The 16,055-nt window shown below is 50.3% G+C and overlaps 1 protein-coding gene across 6 annotated transcripts; it reads left to right on the top strand.

Moving 5' to 3' along the window:
• The first annotated feature begins 1,275 nt into the window (after positions 1 to 1,275).
• On the top strand, positions 1,276 to 15,283 carry TMEM198 (transmembrane protein 198). Of its 6 annotated transcripts, none has more exons than XM_081884281.1 (5): positions 1,276 to 1,387; positions 9,469 to 9,720; positions 10,683 to 11,258; positions 12,047 to 12,237; positions 13,677 to 15,283. In XM_081884281.1, exons 2-5 carry the CDS (start codon positions 9,558 to 9,560, stop codon positions 13,821 to 13,823), a joined length of 1,077 nt encoding a protein of 358 aa, XP_081740407.1. In that variant the 5' UTR covers positions 1,276 to 1,387; positions 9,469 to 9,557; the 3' UTR covers positions 13,824 to 15,283. The 6 variants fall into 6 exon arrangements, with proteins under 6 accessions (XP_081740407.1, XP_081740406.1, XP_081740405.1 ...); XM_081884280.1 differs by having other exon boundaries at positions 1,279 to 1,400; XM_081884279.1 differs by lacking the exon at positions 1,276 to 1,387 and adding an exon at positions 1,492 to 2,005.
• The last annotated feature ends 772 nt before the right edge of the window (positions 15,284 to 16,055 follow it).

Here is a 16,055-nt window from a genome sequence, read left to right as displayed (position 1 = left end):
CCTTGAGCAGTTTTGATGACGTGCCTAAGCCAGTGGAATGACTGACCTCTGGGGTTCAGGGATATCTGGCTTCCCTGCCAAGCTCATATCCTTCCTGTAATCCAAACGCAACTGATTTGGCTACTGTCCTACATGTGAGGGGCAGCATATAAAAATCCAGCCCAATGTGGACACGGGGCAGCTGCAGTTCCTGGACCACATGGCAATGAGAGCTAGAGATTTCTGTGCATATGGTCAGGCCACATTAACAGTTCAAGCCACGGGTCCCCAGATGTTGTTGGACTACAACTCCCATCATTCCTAGTTACAAGACTAGTGGTCAGGATGATGGGAGTTGTAGTCCAATAGCATGCATATATATATATATATATATATATATATATATATATATATATATATATATATATATATATTGTAATAGATATTTGCAGCAGCAACCTATACTATGGAACTCCCTGCCTATGAACATTAAGGAAGTGCCATCACTGTTCCTTTGGACACCTGCTGAAAACTTTTGTTTCAGCAGAGCTATCCAGACACATCAATTGGTTATAGCTGTTCTTAAATTCGCTTCAAATGTTTCATTGCGTTTTATTGTTTTCTATGTGTTTTTAACCGTTTTAAAATGTATTCAGTTGTATTGTTATTACTGAAGTGTTTGCTGCCCTGGGCTCCTTTGGGACGAATTCCAGGATACAAATTTAACAAATAACAGACAGAACAGACAGAATGCCGGCCCACAGACAAAAGTGGATGGAGCAATGGAAGTGATTCTTACCTTTATCCAGCAGGGCACATTCCAAAAAAGCAAATGTGAGATGTTTCTACACACCCCGACCCCCATCTTTTCCTCTTCCAAACAACCAGGCGAGTGTAGAACCACACACAAAGAGGCATTATCAGACAGAGTTCAACTACCCATTCAAACCAATAATGTTGGAGGGGGGCACCGAGCAGGGCTGATGAGGGGGCATGGCCTTAGGAGAACATCAGTCCTCAGGCAAGTCAAGGCAGAGACTCCAAGGTGGTGGGGCTGCATTCACCCGAGACTGGGGTGTCTCAGCACATAAAGCATTGTTTACATGGTGTGTCTCTGCTAGTAGAAAGCTTTTCCTAGACAAAAAAAACTAAAACAAAACAATTCTTCTTTCTAAATGGAGTGTTTTTTTGTTTTTACATTACAGCAGGGCTGGGAAATTCACTGCACTGGAGCGGGGAGCGATGCAAACAATAGTTGCAATCCAGCCAGAGGTAGACCGACGAAGCCGCTGGAGCAATGCAGTTGGGGGCGGGGCAGAAGTGGACAGTCTCACAAGGTGCCATATGGCGAAGGAGCCAGCGTAGGCTGTCCGGCAAGCGGGCTTGCACAGTGGTGGTGCACAACATAGTAAGGATCGCAGGTAGTGCGGGGCGCGGGGGCGGGGAGGAAACCAAAATCGGAGCGCGAGGCGGGGAGCGGGGGAGGGGTAGAGAGATCCACCTAGGCGGCGATTGATGCAGTGCCATGACAATAGGGAAGCGCCAAGGGCCCGCCGACGCAACGCACTGGAAGCGGGGGGGGGGGCGGGATGAATGCCTAACAAGTGTTACTTGAGTGGATAGGATCCCGCGGAGGAGGCTCTGCGGGTGTGCGTGCCTGTGTGACACACGCTCGCCTGTGCGGAGCCCCCGCTACCACCGCCGCGCGCTCCAGGCCCTAAGCGGCGCGGGGGATGAGGAGGGTTGGGGGCGGACGGCGAGGGAGGAGCTGGAAGGGGAACGGAAGGAAGAAGCAGCGGCAGCGGCGGCAGCAGCAGCCTATTTGTTGTGTCCGTGGCGCGCGCCTGGCTGCATCCGCTCCAGGCAGCCTTTCTCGGCCGCCGCGCGCGCGAGGAGCGGCGGAGGAGCGGGGGGGGGGGCGGCCGAGGGAGAGGATCTGGGCGCTGACGTCACGCGGAGCTGTCCCTCAGCACCGGGCCGAGCCGGGCGGGCTCTGGCGGGCCGGGTTCGAGGCCGGGCCGAGCAGGTAGGGGGGAACCGCCGCGGGGAAGAGGAGAGGGTTGCTGGCTGGGTCTGCTGCTCCTTTGCAGCGCCCCTTGCTGGAGGAGGAAGGGAGACGGAAGGAAAGAGGGAGAGAAAGACGGTCGTCGCCGCTGGGCTGGGAAATGGGAAGGAAGGCTCGATCGCGGAGCATTAAATGAACGGGATTGTTGGAGAAGGAAAGAAAAAAAGGCGGCGCTGAATGACTGGGAAGCGCACAAAGAGCGAGCTGGGCGCCTCGGCAGCGCTGGGTAAATGCCAGCGAGAGGAAAGCCATGGATGGCCGTGCCTCGCTGTCTCTCCTGCCCGGGGGCAGCAGGCAGTGGGAAGAAGTTGGAGAGGCAGCGGGGTTGAGTTCACGTGGACGCCCGTCACCCGCGCAGCCATGCTAAAGCAGCCCTGAAGGCCGCCGAGCCAGGGGAGAGATGCGCATGAAGCGGGGAGCGGACGGGTGCTATTCCAGACTGTCCCCCACACATACCCAACAGGCTTCGCCCGTCCAGGGCTGCGGTGAGCCACACATCACACTTTGCCGGGCTCAGGGATTATCAGCCTTCCCTCACCCCGCTGGAAGGGTAGTTCCAAAAAGTGTGTCTGTCTGAAGCCCCTACTTCTTCTGGCTTGTGTTGCTTAGATGTGATTCCCCGCAGGGAGAACAATAAAAGCCCAGCCTTCTATTTCTAGTTATTAATTAGCATAAACCTATGTCAACAAAGGCTGAGTTTAAAAGAAACAAAAGCAAAATCCTCGACTGGCTGGATGAAAACAATCCTCCCGCTTCAAAAAGAGAACCATTGTATCCTAAGTCAAGATAGCTATCTGTAGGCATCTCTGGGTCCACCAGCCCAGGATTCCCTGGGGACCCCCTCTTTCCAAACAAAGGGAGTCTGGCGGGCTCCCCAGAAGTCTTTGCAGGTCTGTATCCTAGCAACTCTACAGCTTCCCTTATGGGATCTGCCAGTCCCAAACAAGAATGAAACCTGGTCCAGCTTGCACTAGTGGCAGGAACAAGCTGATAAGTAGATGGAGCAGGCTGAGTTGTAAATGGATGAACAAAGCCAGGTGTGTGTCAGGCAGGCAGAGGGGGGAGATGGAATGCAGGCTGGTAGAGCTAATCTACACCAGCCACCATAATGCCAACACAAGAACTACTTCAGAAAAGTTGTGCTTCCTAGAGAGGGGTATGAGTGTGGCTAATTTAGAGCTATCACTGCAGCATCACATTTTCCAGTTCTGCTTTCCATTTGAATTGATAGCAGTCAACATAGGAAATGGGTTTTCATCATACTCAATACTTGCAAAACAAAATAAGGAACCCTTTCCAGAAACACCTGCAAGTCCAAGGTTGGATGGGCAAGCTTTGTGCTTGGGAATAGAAAAGGTCAGCATGTCTTGCTATGGCATGGGATAGAGTCTGTCAACCAGATTGCAGTAGAGGGCTGGCACTGCATGGAGCCAGGCAATGTGAAGAGAGGCTATGGTATGGCCATGTGAGATTTGCATGGAACAGGAAAGCATCAGGTTCTTGCAACCTGGCTATGCCCCAGTAAAGTGCATTTCTCCTTTGAACCTGCCCCATGCTTGATATCCTTCAGACACACTAGCTACAGGGACAAAACAGCTATCCTATGCTAGGGCCCTCCAGTCGGCCACTGAGCGGAGCATAGAAAGGAAGATCCTGAGCTAATCCTTCTCTGGAGTCAAAAATTCTTAGGTGCAGCCCACAGGCTCTGGGTAGTGTGTGTTTATTAGAACATAATATAAATACCTTCTTGCCACCTCTGTGAAAACTCTGCACAGTGTTTCCTTAGAGCACAACTAATGCAACTAGGAGTACCTGAAGGACAGGGCCCTGTCCTGCAGATTCTCCTCAAAGTACTGCCACTCCCCTGGGTTACTCCCAGGTTAATAGGATTCTCTCATTAGGAGCTTTTCAGCAAGCTGTCACAGTAATCCCAGTGGCAGGAAGAGGATAAGGTGCCAAGGATTCCCTTCCATATTGCACACAGATCCTATCGGAGTAGGTGTGCCTAACCCTAGCGCAGAAGAAAAGTTCCTGGCATAACATTGTGCCCTGGCACTTTCCCCTAAAATAGGAACAGCTTGGTTATTCATGTTTCTGCATCCTGCAGCAAAAGGTGAGGCAGTGTCTTCCTAGTCCTTCCACAACTATCCTTACCCCACTCCTACTAAGTAAGAATCCACAACATGCTCTCATGCCTTCCTCATGGTGTCTTCTGTTGGTCTAGACCTGTCTTTCTTTCCTAAAACTTCACATGCAGAATCTACATTGTCACAACCTTTTCTTATCATCTCCCTTGCTGAGAGAACCTAGGATTGCAGTATTGGGCACAGCTCCTTTGTGGAGTGGCCTGGTTTCCAGGACTATCCCAGACATACTCCAATCAGGTTTCCAGGAAGTGGTATAAAGAAAGTTCCTCTACCTCCCTATTCCTCTTCCCTATGAAATAATCAAGATTACATTTGTATGAAAAGGTCAGTCTCCTTGCTCTAGTTGAGGGCGAAAGGGTTGTGTAGGCACACGTGAAGAGAGCCTGTGGGAAAGTGGGCACTCTTGCCCTCAATCATTGTGGAAGAGGATTCATCGAATTCCTGGACTGCAATTGGCCTGGAACCCATAGCAGGGTCATGATTCTCCTCTAGCTGCCTTGGAGGTGGGGAGCAACACTCAAATACCGTATATTAAACACTAAAAAGTATCAAGGTTTGAGTTTCCCTGCTCACACATAGGAGAGGAAAGGTCACAGGCTGGTGTCAGCCTGGGCAGAACCTTGTTTGTTCAGATACACACTTCTTAACAGGGTTTACAGATTGAGAGCCCCTCCTTACAGAACAGGTATCTGTGTCTGTATCAGAGCTACTTCTGGGCCCATAGCAGGCATTAGCTAGCTGTGAACTGCATTGGCCTTTCTTCCTCCCTAGGCAACAGGACCACGTGGAAAGAGGGAGATTAGAATAACTGGCAGGGATTTGGTGCGGAGTGGGGGGGAGAGAGCTGGAAAGACTGTGCCACAGAGAAAAACAAATTGGAGCTTGCCTAGAGATAAACTGTTAAGGGCTGGATTTTCCACACTTAGGTTTGGAATGATTTTGGCAGATAGTTGCTGGCATGATGCCAAATGTTGCAGTTTGGGAACAAGAGCATGACAGTTTGTTTGTGTCAGCTCCATGGATCTGTGTGATTTTCAGAGATATAAACTAGGTGAGTGATTTATTTTGATTGAATCTTGTTATGGTAGAAATGTGGAGGATTTTGAGGTTCACCAAGCTTCATTTATGCAAGCTTACGTGTTATACAGATATGACTAGTTCAACATCTTGCATATTGCTATACCAACAAAAAGTTAGTTAGAATTGGACTAGATGATTCTCAGGAATCCCTTTCCAGCTCAATAATTCTATGATTCTACTTTGCATTTAGTAGCAATTTTTTGCTCTGAGACCCACATGGTGGCAAATACTTTATTGATTTTAAAGTTGCCATTCCATGTGCACTTACTTGAATTAAATGGGATTTCTAAGTAAACACTCATTAGAGTGGACCAGAATTCCAACCCAGGAGCAAAGTGTTCAACAAGAGATCCTGGCATAAACTATGTACACAGACTAAGCATTTTGCTCCCACTTTCCCCAAACCAGCTTACATGTTCAGTGGCAGCATACCTCTGAACACTCTTTAAAAGATTAGACAAATTCATGGAGGATAAGGCTATCAGTGGGGTATAGCCATAATGGCTATGATCTTCCTCCGCTGTTGGAGGCAGTATGCCTCTGAATATGTCACCAGGGAGCACAAATAGAGAGGGCACTGTTGTACTCAGGTACTGCTTGCAGGCTTCCCTGGGGCATCTGGATGCTGTACTTGATGGGCCTAAGGTCTGATCCAGCAGGGCTGCTCTTACATTCTTAAATGCTAGGAATAAACTACAGGAAAGGGCTGTTGCCCTCCAGTTCTGCTTTGGGGCTTCTAAGAGGCATTGGCTGGCCACAGGATGCTGGGATACTGTAGATGGAGCTTTGGTTTAATCCGCCATATGTCTTATGGTCTTACATTTTCAATTATATTTAGAAGCTGTTTTTAATGACATAGACTACAGAAGCTTGTAGGAGAAACTACATTGGCCACAGTTGTGGGTATTACTCCATCCAGGATGCCTGGATTACCTGGCTCAGTTACAATGTTTTATCATGGACCATTCCTGATTGTATGGCAGGTGGGTGTATATCAACCCCCCTCCAGATCAGTCAGTTTCCCACTGATGTTACTTGATGGGAAATCCTACATGGCACCTGGTATTCTGAAGATGTTGGGATTGAGCCCAGCACACCTCTAATTTAAATCCCAATGTGTGGCTATTAACTCTGCATTTGTTAAGAGCCTGCCTTAATTTTGCCCATTTTACTGCTGTCAGGCAGCCCTCTGTTTTCTGCAGAGACAAGTGGGAAAGCAACTTTCTGATAGTTTTGATTATCACTTCCCTGTGAATGATATACAGTACTGTACTTACTTTGCATCTCTTGATCCAGCTTGTCTGAATACTGTGTGACATGATTCACTGATGTGCAGATCATGAGGCGATGATCAACCAGATAGTGATGATACAGGGGGAATACATATGGCTGTGTAACAATTTACCTTGCCAGTCATCTGTGATCTTCTACCAGGTGGTGAGGAGGGTCCATTATTCCCATTGCTTCCCTAGATTTCTGACAGGGAATGGATGTGGGGGGAATTGTATTCACTGATAGCATAAGAACATAAGAAGAGTCCTGCTGGATCAGGTCAGTGGCCCATCTGGTCTAGCATCCTGTTCTCACAGTGGCTGATCAGATGCCCATGGAAAGTCCACAAACAGGAGCTGGTTGCAATAGTACCTTCCCCACTTGCGATTCCCAGTGACTGGGATTCAAAGGCATATTGTCTCCGACACTGGAGACACAACACGAAGCCAGAAGCCACTGATACCCTCCATGGATCTGTCTAATAACCTTTTAAAGCCTATGGCAGGACGTTATGGATGACCAGCTTGTCAAATGGTTACATGCCTACCACAGTAAAGCTTCCATTGGCAAATGACGAACTATGTTCTCCATACAGTGGGCAGCTTTGACTTGAGGTGACAGCAGAAATTGAAGTTGCTTTGTCTTTGTGTGTTGAGCTGTGGAGGGGGAAAGTCCAAAGTTCTTAGTGTCAGCCGTTCTTGGTGTAACCCACATACCTAGAAGATTTACTTGCTGACATCAAATATTCTATATATTGTTGTTGTTGTTCTCCTAAGAATAAGAACTGGGTTAGCACAGTCCTCCTCAGGCAGTGCTTTTTCTAGATCTGTAGCTCCCAAACTTGATGGCAGGCCTTTCCATGTCACAAGGGTCACCAGCTCCTGCCAAGCCAGGAGCCACTTGGGAGTGGGAAGCAAGTGGCACTAGAATGAGCTGTTCTGTCCTTCTGTGACACAAGTTGTGTCTGTGGTTGCACTAATAGTGTGTGCATGATAGCCCCTTTTTATCTCTGCCAATTGTAATGTGGGGGTTTCAGGGGATGTTTGAGGGCTATCAAGTGTCTGGGGAGCCAGCAGGGCGGACACATATTTGGAACAAGGGCCTTTGGCACACGGCTTTTTTTTGAGGGGGGAGGGGGGGTTGCAGGTGGGATAAAAACTGAAGAGAATCAAGGGGGGGCGTGAGAGAGAAGTAAAGCCACATTCCAAGAGCAGGCGGGGCTTCGTGAGGAAAAAGCCGAGTTGCTGAAACAAAGCGAAAAAGATATAGCCGAGGAGAAGGCCGGCGTTTGGTAATTTCTCAGCATCCAATGGGAAAATGACTTGTTTTCCTTAGCAACAGAGAGTGCACCAATCCGTAGGCAGCATGCTTTCAGTACTAGCGGCCATTGGTGCTGGCGTCAGCGGGGAGGGGGGAATGGCAGACAGACAGACATGCAGACAGACAGAGGCGGCGGGGAGGGGGACGCGCGCACGTTGGGATGAGATTTCCCAGGCTCCTGACCTGCTTGTGGGCTACATGTCTCCAGCCACGCTTTCTTAAAGTCTCCTCACCCATCCCCATGCCACTGAGCCCCTACCCTGCAAACACAGCTCTTCTGTGCTAGGGTGTGAAAGGGGACATTAGTAGTAGTAGTAATAATAATAATAATAATAATAATAATATAATTTATTTATACCCCACCCATCTGGCTGAGTTTCCCCAGCCACTCTGGGCAGCTCCCAATCGAGTGTTAAAAACAATACAGCATTAAATATTTAAAACTTCCCTAAACATTAGCTACAATATTTCCAAAAACCTCACCTGTCTGGAAGTGGGTTCAGAAACACCCCACCTCCAACCCCAGTTGCATCATTAGAGTGTCCTGTCCTTTCTTACTTGGGGGCTGCTGGAGTGGGGAGGGCTTGGTTCGTGCTGGACGGATCTGAGCATGTGTGAGCAAGGGAGAACTAACACAAAAGGCTTTTCTCTGTTGTGCCTTCCAGCCTGCAATCCACCAGAAATGAGGAAATGGGGAGGGGTTGGGGTGCGGACAGTGCTCTAGCTTACAACAGCACTCAGGGACTCTCTAATCCGCACTTGCAGCTGCTTTCCAAGGCTGAACATCAGAGGTAAAGAAGAAGGAAGATGCTTCAGCCGACTAACCAGTCCTCCTTTGTCTTCAGAGCTGTTCTCAGCCAGCCAGCCAGCCATCCTGCACACAGGGTTAATGAAACTCAGATCTCTGGCAGATGCTTTCCCGAACTGCTACATCTCCCTCTTTGGTGACTCATTCTCCTACCCCACAGGTTCTTTGAGGAAGAAGGTGGGGTGGGGGTGAGTGTTGGAAGTGGGGGAGCATGTGCGTTGCTAAAAGTATCATCTGTTCTTTGCTCGGTTGCCGTGGAGACCATACGGTGGCGATTCTCTTTATAGCCACATTCCCCCCCCCCCGCTCCCCACCGCCCCGCTTTTCCATTTTGGAAAGTTGTTGTTGTCCCATCCCTTGCTCAGCGCCCTCCTCTTCCTCCCAGCATTGCTCTGATTCCATTCCGACATGGAATATGCTGCTAAGCTCCCTGGCAGGCTGAGGCTGGGGTGACTCAGTGAGATTGGTACTCCTGGGACAGAGGTGGAGAAAGATCAACGGGAATCCTAGAGGCCCAGCTAGGATGCTTGGCCTGCTCTGCCCCTTGCATAATAGATTGCCAACACTCAAACCATCTTTTTGCCTGCCAGGAATGACTAGTTGGACTTGGCTTGGGGCCCAGGGAGTGAGTGGGTGTTCCCATCTCTAATCTCGTCACTTTTTTTAAAACCCTCATTGCAGCCTCCAGAAAAGTGGGAGTTGTTTCTTAATGAGTGGAACAGCCCTGCAGAGTGCGGAATACATTATGCCTTCAGGTCTCACCTTTTTTGTCCCATCCGCCCTCAATCTCTCCACAGATGGAAGCAATGCCATGAGACAGCATCCCCCGCAGGTGACGGGGAGGGAGTGGGGAGCCTGACATTGCCCCAGGAGACCCTGAAGAGCCATGACGTCAACGGTACAGACCCTGCGTTTCCCGCTGCTGCCGCATGTGCCAAACCAAGATCGGACATACAGCTGTGAGGAGGAGATTGAGCGGCGCTACCAAGTGGTACCCTCGGTGGTCTGTGCCATGTGCTGCCTCTTTGGGATCATCTACTGCTTCTTTGGTGAGAAAGGGTTTGGGTGGGTCTGTTTGCTGTCCTAGGTGCCCGGAGGACAGTTTGAGCTGAGGCATGGGGGCAAAGGAGATCAATGAACCCAGTGCCCTTATGAGGCCCAGGGAGCCCATTCCACTCAAAGCCAACCCTCCCTGTGTCACAGTATGTCTGCAACAGGCGTGAAGTGGGACTCATGCTTGAGCTTGCACTCAAAACTATGGGGGCATTTTTGAATATGCATGTTTAGGATGAGGCTGCTAGGGAGATGGAAAAGGCAGGTTCCCAGTTTTTGTAGCCTCCTGCTAGCTTGCTCTATTAGCCCTCCCCATTCAACACCTAATGCACTAAACAAGGGAGGGGGTTGATTTGTATTTTAATCATTTTAATTTTGATATGCAATATGCTAACAGTTTGATATGGAAAAAAATAAATAAGCCTAATGTAATTCCAAGCTGTTCCAACAGCAGAGAGCTGTGTTAATGCTTTTGATTCTACAGAAGACACCCAAGTGGGTGCTTTAGCCTCTATGGGTCCTTGCCAGTCCATGTGACTTACAGGAACTAGCATTAGTTTTCCAGACTGCATAAGGGGGCTCCTTTGCTGACCGCATCAGCGTCCCAGGAGAAAAAGCTAGCACTGGCTTTCCCTGAGGCACTGCTGTGCATCCACTTATGCATTACACAGATCACTTGGGAGTGTGGTGAATGCTCATGTAAAGGCAGCATGCTCTTTGAAGCCCTGGATATTAGGACTCCCCAGCCTTTGTGATGTAAGCACAGAATATCTTTCTCTGTGTGTAAGTGTGGGACATTGTGTAGGTATTCTGCATGAGCCTCCTAAGTCAGAGGCCAGGACTTTCAGTGCAGGTGACTCAAAGGAATGTGGATAGCCTGCCCTGCTCAACCAAACAGATGGTCCTGTGTTCCTGACTGCAGCAACAGCCGCTAGCATCCATTTCTTCCTTTCCTCAGGGTACCGATGCTTCAAGGCGGTGATGTTCCTGACAGGACTGATGTTTGGCTCCGTGATCATCTTCATGTTGTGCTACAAAGAGCGGGTGCTGGACACCCAGCTGAGCGTCGAGGCCTCCGTGGGCATCGGGCTGGGCATCGGGGTACTCTGCGGGCTGGTGACCATGCTTGTGCGCAGCGTTGGGCTCTTCATGGTCGGGCTGCTGCTGGGGCTGCTGCTGGCGGTGGCTGCGCTGGTGGTGATGGAGCAGTTCTACCACCCGCCTACTGTCTGGATCCCCATCGGTTTGCTGCTCGGCGTGGGCATGCTGTGTGCGGTGCTCACCTTGCAGTGGCAGCGCCTCTTCACCACGCTCTCCACCGCTGTCTTTGGCAGTGCCGTCATGACCGCCACTGCCGACTACTTTGTTGAGCTCTTCCTGCTGCTGCAGTACGTCTACGAGCGCGTCAAGGTAGCTCCCGCCCGGCCCATCTGCTGGTACAGCTGGGTCATCTTGGGCACTTGGCCAGTCTTGGCATTGTTGGGCGTCCTGGTGCAGTGGAAAGTCACGGCAGAGGGATATTCCCACACGGAAGGTGAGTGCGGTGCAGCAGGGTGGGTAGGAAGGGGGGTGGACATTGGCGTAAAATTTGAACTGTCATCTTCACTTGCCTGTGGTTCTTATTGCCAGAAGGAAAACGTTAGTGATTTCAGCCAGGAAGACAGGCTGTGTCCCAGCTGTGGTTATAAACTGGGAGCCATCTTGAAGTTCCTTTTTCCACAAATTTGGCTGAGGGAGAGGGGAGACGACACCCCCTAACAATTAAATTGAGGATTATTTTTTTATCTGTTGTCAAGAATTTAGCAGAAATTAACCAATTAATGCTTTGAACCCTTATTCTGAGTTACAGAGGGTACATTCCAGAGGGTACACCTTTTCTCTGAGGGCTAAACTACTACATATTGCATCCAAACAGTAGTTGCAACAAGCCTGTTAGCAGGTGATGCCTTGTATGAAAAGCATGAATCATGCTCAGCCACCTTGAGATTCCTGCTGTAGTGAAGGAGGCTAGCTCCCTTAGGTAGCAAATGCTGCTATGTACTGGAACCTCATTTATCTCAGTGGCAGCTTCCTGGAATAAAAATGGTTTGGAACTTTGCACCTTGAGGCTACAGGTGCATTCCCCAGTCACCACACCTAATACTTCATGTAGGCTCTGCCAATTATGAATTTACCTGGTTATGGGAGGTGGTATCCCAACTCTGCTTTTGGCTTTCACTTCATCCCACAGCAAAGCATTCCAGTAGTGGCATCTGCTTGGTACCTTGGACCACCCCTTCTGACCACACCCCCTTCTCTTTTCTCTCCTGCCCCCCCCCCCAGTGATTATCAGTCGGCAGCAGCGCCGTGTTCAGCTGATGCGGATCAAGCAACGAGAAGAGCGCAAGGAGAAGAAGAAGAAGAGGCGGCCACACCCCCATCCCCACGTGCAACACAAGGCCCACCCACCGGAGCCTGCCTACCGCCGCAAGCCTAATCCTGTGCGCCGATTTGATGGGGATGTTCTCTCCCCAGTGAGTCAATGCCAGTGCCCTCCTGCACAGGGCTAGGGTGGTGGGACTGTATGTATTACACTGCAAAGAATCCAGCTCCCTAGAGGTAAAGACTGATGGGAGTCAACTTGCTCCCAGTTCTATTCCTGCTGTTTCCTTTGCTTTTGGATCATCAGTGACACACTTCCGCCTTAAGAGCCAGCCCTGTCAGTCATGCTTCCCACATTCAGAAACCTATCTGTATAGGACAGAAGTGTCTCTGGCTTCTGCACCCTTTGCTTCCCACACTCCATTCATACGGACTATCTGTATGGAATTCCCATAGAGAGAGGAGCAGGGAAACAGTTCGGTGGGACTCCCAGCACTGTTGGCCACTCCCACCCCCCATTGATGCCTCTATATGCAGGAAGCCCAGTGCGAGACAAGAACACCATGGCATAACATATATAGAGGGAAGATGGGTAGAGAAACTTTGTCCAAGTTCTGCTTTTTGCTCTACATTTGGCAGTTTCAGTTAGGAACCAAAAGCAGAGCTCTGTGTCTCTTAACATTTTCTTCATGTGTCTCTGGAAGTTCTGGAGGATTCTCTGCCTTGTACAAATAGTGTTGTCTGGTGGTCCTTGGGGAGCTTTGCTAATTGATGTGGGGGAAAGGCAGTGATTTTCTCATGACATAGCAGAAGAACAGGGTGATCTTTAAATGAAAGTGAACATGCTTAACTATACCAGCCAATGCATACATCCAGTAAGTCTCTCATCAATTCATTCCCAAAGTCTTCCCAAGTACAAATAGCCTGGGACAAGCTGTGCTCTGTTGTGGCACCCTCCCTGTACTAGGGTGTTGAGCTTCATAGAAAACTAAGGTATTGTGATCTGTTCAAAATTGCAAGGTAACAGGGCTCTGACAGTGCCCCAGTATGGCCAATATGGAATGTGTGAATGGCAGACACGCGTTCTTAAACTTTTATGGACAGGCACCATAGAATATTGAATGGCTGTCTGTGGCTTCTGGACATATGCAGATTATCTGTCTAATAATGCACATCTGCAGTTCACACTTTTACTGTTCACACCTCACTGCAGCCCTTAGTTTTCCTGATCACAGCAGAGAGGCAAACCTCAGCCTCCCTACCAGTCATTTCCAGCAGGACCAGAAGCTCCTCCTACCCCTACCCCAGGAAGCACTATGAGCCCTTTCCAGTAGATGTGGGAGAAAATAAATCCTATTACATCTCAAGGCACTGTGTGGAAGAACAGCTGATTCTTGGTTACTTGCAAGGAGAGGGTGATATGGCAGCCATTAGGAAGGGCCTTGTCCCAGGAATTGAGGTGGGAAGAGGCTGGACCTGCCCAAAGCACTCAGGAGCAAGTCACAGGCAAGTCCTTCCACACAGGGAAGTTTCAATCACAGATGGGGGATGGAGGCAGCACCCTCATCTTCTGCTTTCCTCCTCCTTGTAGAGCTACATACAGAGCTTCCGGGAGCGGCAGACGGGATCCTCTCTCAACAGCCTCCTGGCCAACGCTCATGCCGCCATTGACATTGACTATGACTGTGGCTCCACCGTGCCCCTGACAACGGGCTCTGGCCCTGCAATGCGGGTATAGTGCAGCACCTCCCGCCAGGTCACAAGGACGCTGCCCTCGCACGGTCATGCAGGTCAGGCTGTGTGGGCTTAGCCTAGCGCCTGTGTTCCCGTGAGGACTTGCAGATACTCTTTGCTGGCATTCGTAGACCTGGCCTGGACATGCAGTTGTAGCCCAGTTTCTCTCACACTGCAAGGATATGCGGAATTCTCCCCAGTGCAACTCTGGCTCCAGCTAAGCTGCCCTGCAACAAGGGGCAAGGAAAGCGTACATGAGCAGGTGCTTGGGGCAAAGGGCTGAAGAGAGACCTGGTTGCTAACCCACCCGAGCCAGGACTGCGGAATGCAGTGAAGGGTGAAAAGGAAAGAGCCAATCGCCTGCATGAAAATGACAAGGAACTGTCAACATTCCCCACCCACCACTGTTGGAGTGACTCATAGATGGAGGGGCCAACGGGGTGTTCCTGTGCTGTTGTCTTGCCACACGATGGACCCACTCCTTGTCCTGGAGCATTGTCTTTGCCTGAACTGACCCCCGCAAGGACTTTTTCAGGGCACAAGTGGTAGGATTTGACTCAGTTCACTCTAGTCTGGCTGGGGCAGCCAGCTCAGGGAAATGGGGTCCTCTGGGCCCCGGGCCCCTTGCCCATACCAGTGCCTGGCATACTGTTTGAATGGGCAACTCAAGGAGGGAAGGGAGGAGGGAGGGGTGGGCATCTGGGCCACCTGGGCTGGGCTGTCTAACTGTTGAAGTGTGCAAGTGTGAGTGTGTGAGCATGTGTGAGGTGGAGCTGGAGCAAGTATGGGGCATTCGGCTGGTATCCAGGCAATGAGCCTTTTCGATACCCCCCTTCTACTTCCCCTTCCCCCTGTTCCTCATTTTGGAGTGAGGGTCAGGGTAGTCAGGGGACTGGGACTGGGGGGAACATCCATGTACATATTCTTGTTGCAGTTATTTGTATTAATTTATTATTGACAAAGAGTTGGGCCTGAAGAGCTCTGCTGGACCCGGGGTTGGGGGGACAGGGTCCTGCAGTTTTCGTATCTTTCGCTTCAGGCCCATGCCTGGGGATGGGTGCCACCCTTTTTTACCCTACCTAGCCTCAAAGAGCTGGGGTGGGAGTGTCCCCCTGCACAGGACCCTGTCAAAGTGTGGTGGCCCCCACATTTGGAGCTTGTCTCCTTGTTATCTATCATGTGGGAGGTGGGGACTGTGAGTCTCTTAGTGTCTCCTCTTTAAGGGGACAGGAGCAGGGAAGATTTCACCACCTGTTTCAGGATGGGGGCAAGGGAGGGTCCAACACAGCTCAGAAAAGCCTCTCCTTCATGGAGAAACTGCATGTTTCTGTCACCAATCGCCACTGTTGTCACCACAGAAACCTTGCACTCTCGTTTTTCTTTGTTTTGTCCTCTCTTTCTCTTTGTATATGTGCCAAACGCTGCCGGGCTGCGGCTGCGCAAGTAAAAACAAAAAGCCTTTCAGAGCAGCCTCTCCATGAATGAAATGGGCCACAAGCGTTGGACTACGGCACAAACACTACCACACATGCATGAGCTTGGATCTTGGACATGGGCATGAGGCAAGCCTGGACTGGTCACAGAAGGAGAATGAGGGTGAGGAAGGGGGTCCACAACTTGAGGCAGCATGTGCAGCAGACCTTTAACCAGAAGAGATCCTGAGCCACCACTTCTTTCTGCATGGCAGTAGCATGGCAAACAATGGGTCTGTGCACATGGTGGTGGTCGGGGGGCATGAGCAGAACCTTGTTTGGAGGAAAGAGACCAGAGGAACATAGAGACCCCACTTGCAGAAAATTGGTCCATCTAGCTCAGTACTGTCTGCACCAATTAGCAGCAGCTCTCCAGAGTTTCAGGCAGGAAGTTCTCCCAGTCCTACTTGTGGATGCTAAAGCTTGAACCTGATCCCATCTGCACATAGACCCTAGGCCCTTTCCCTGTGCTGTGTTGGCTGATGAGAGTTGTCATCCAAAACATGGACAGCATTCTGTTGGGGAAGGCTGCTCCAGAGCAGGGAGGCAAACGTTAAACCATAGTTTTAGTTACACCCCAGACAATCCCTTCTTTGCACCCCCATCTGTGGGCTCTCTTCACAGCCCATGGCCCTTCCTTCCTCTTCTCGGACTTCAGGTTTTCCCAGAGGGGTGGGGCTTAGAAATACATATGCACACACCTATCTATGCTGCCCAGTGTATGCGCCCTGGCATGGGGCTCTTCCCACCTCTTTTGCGAAGCC

Source organism: Podarcis melisellensis (assembly GCF_964234715.1).
Source record: "Podarcis melisellensis genome assembly, chromosome: 1".
NCBI classification, from domain to species: Eukaryota; Metazoa; Chordata; class Lepidosauria; order Squamata; family Lacertidae; genus Podarcis; species Podarcis melisellensis.
Note: the sequence above shows the minus strand (reverse complement) of the source record. Positions and strands in the feature narration are given on the sequence as shown.

Coding starts and splice junctions, on each gene's coding strand:
- TMEM198 (XM_081884281.1), top strand. CDS start 9,558: ATGACGTCAACGGTACAGACCCTGCGTTTCCCGCTGCTGCCGCATGTG. Junction 9,721..10,682: donor GATCATCTACTGCTTCTTTG/GTGAGAAAGGGT, acceptor TCCTTTCCTCAG/GGTACCGATGCTTCAAGGCG. Junction 11,259..12,046: donor GGGATATTCCCACACGGAAG/GTGAGTGCGGTG, acceptor CCCCCCCCCCAG/TGATTATCAGTCGGCAGCAG.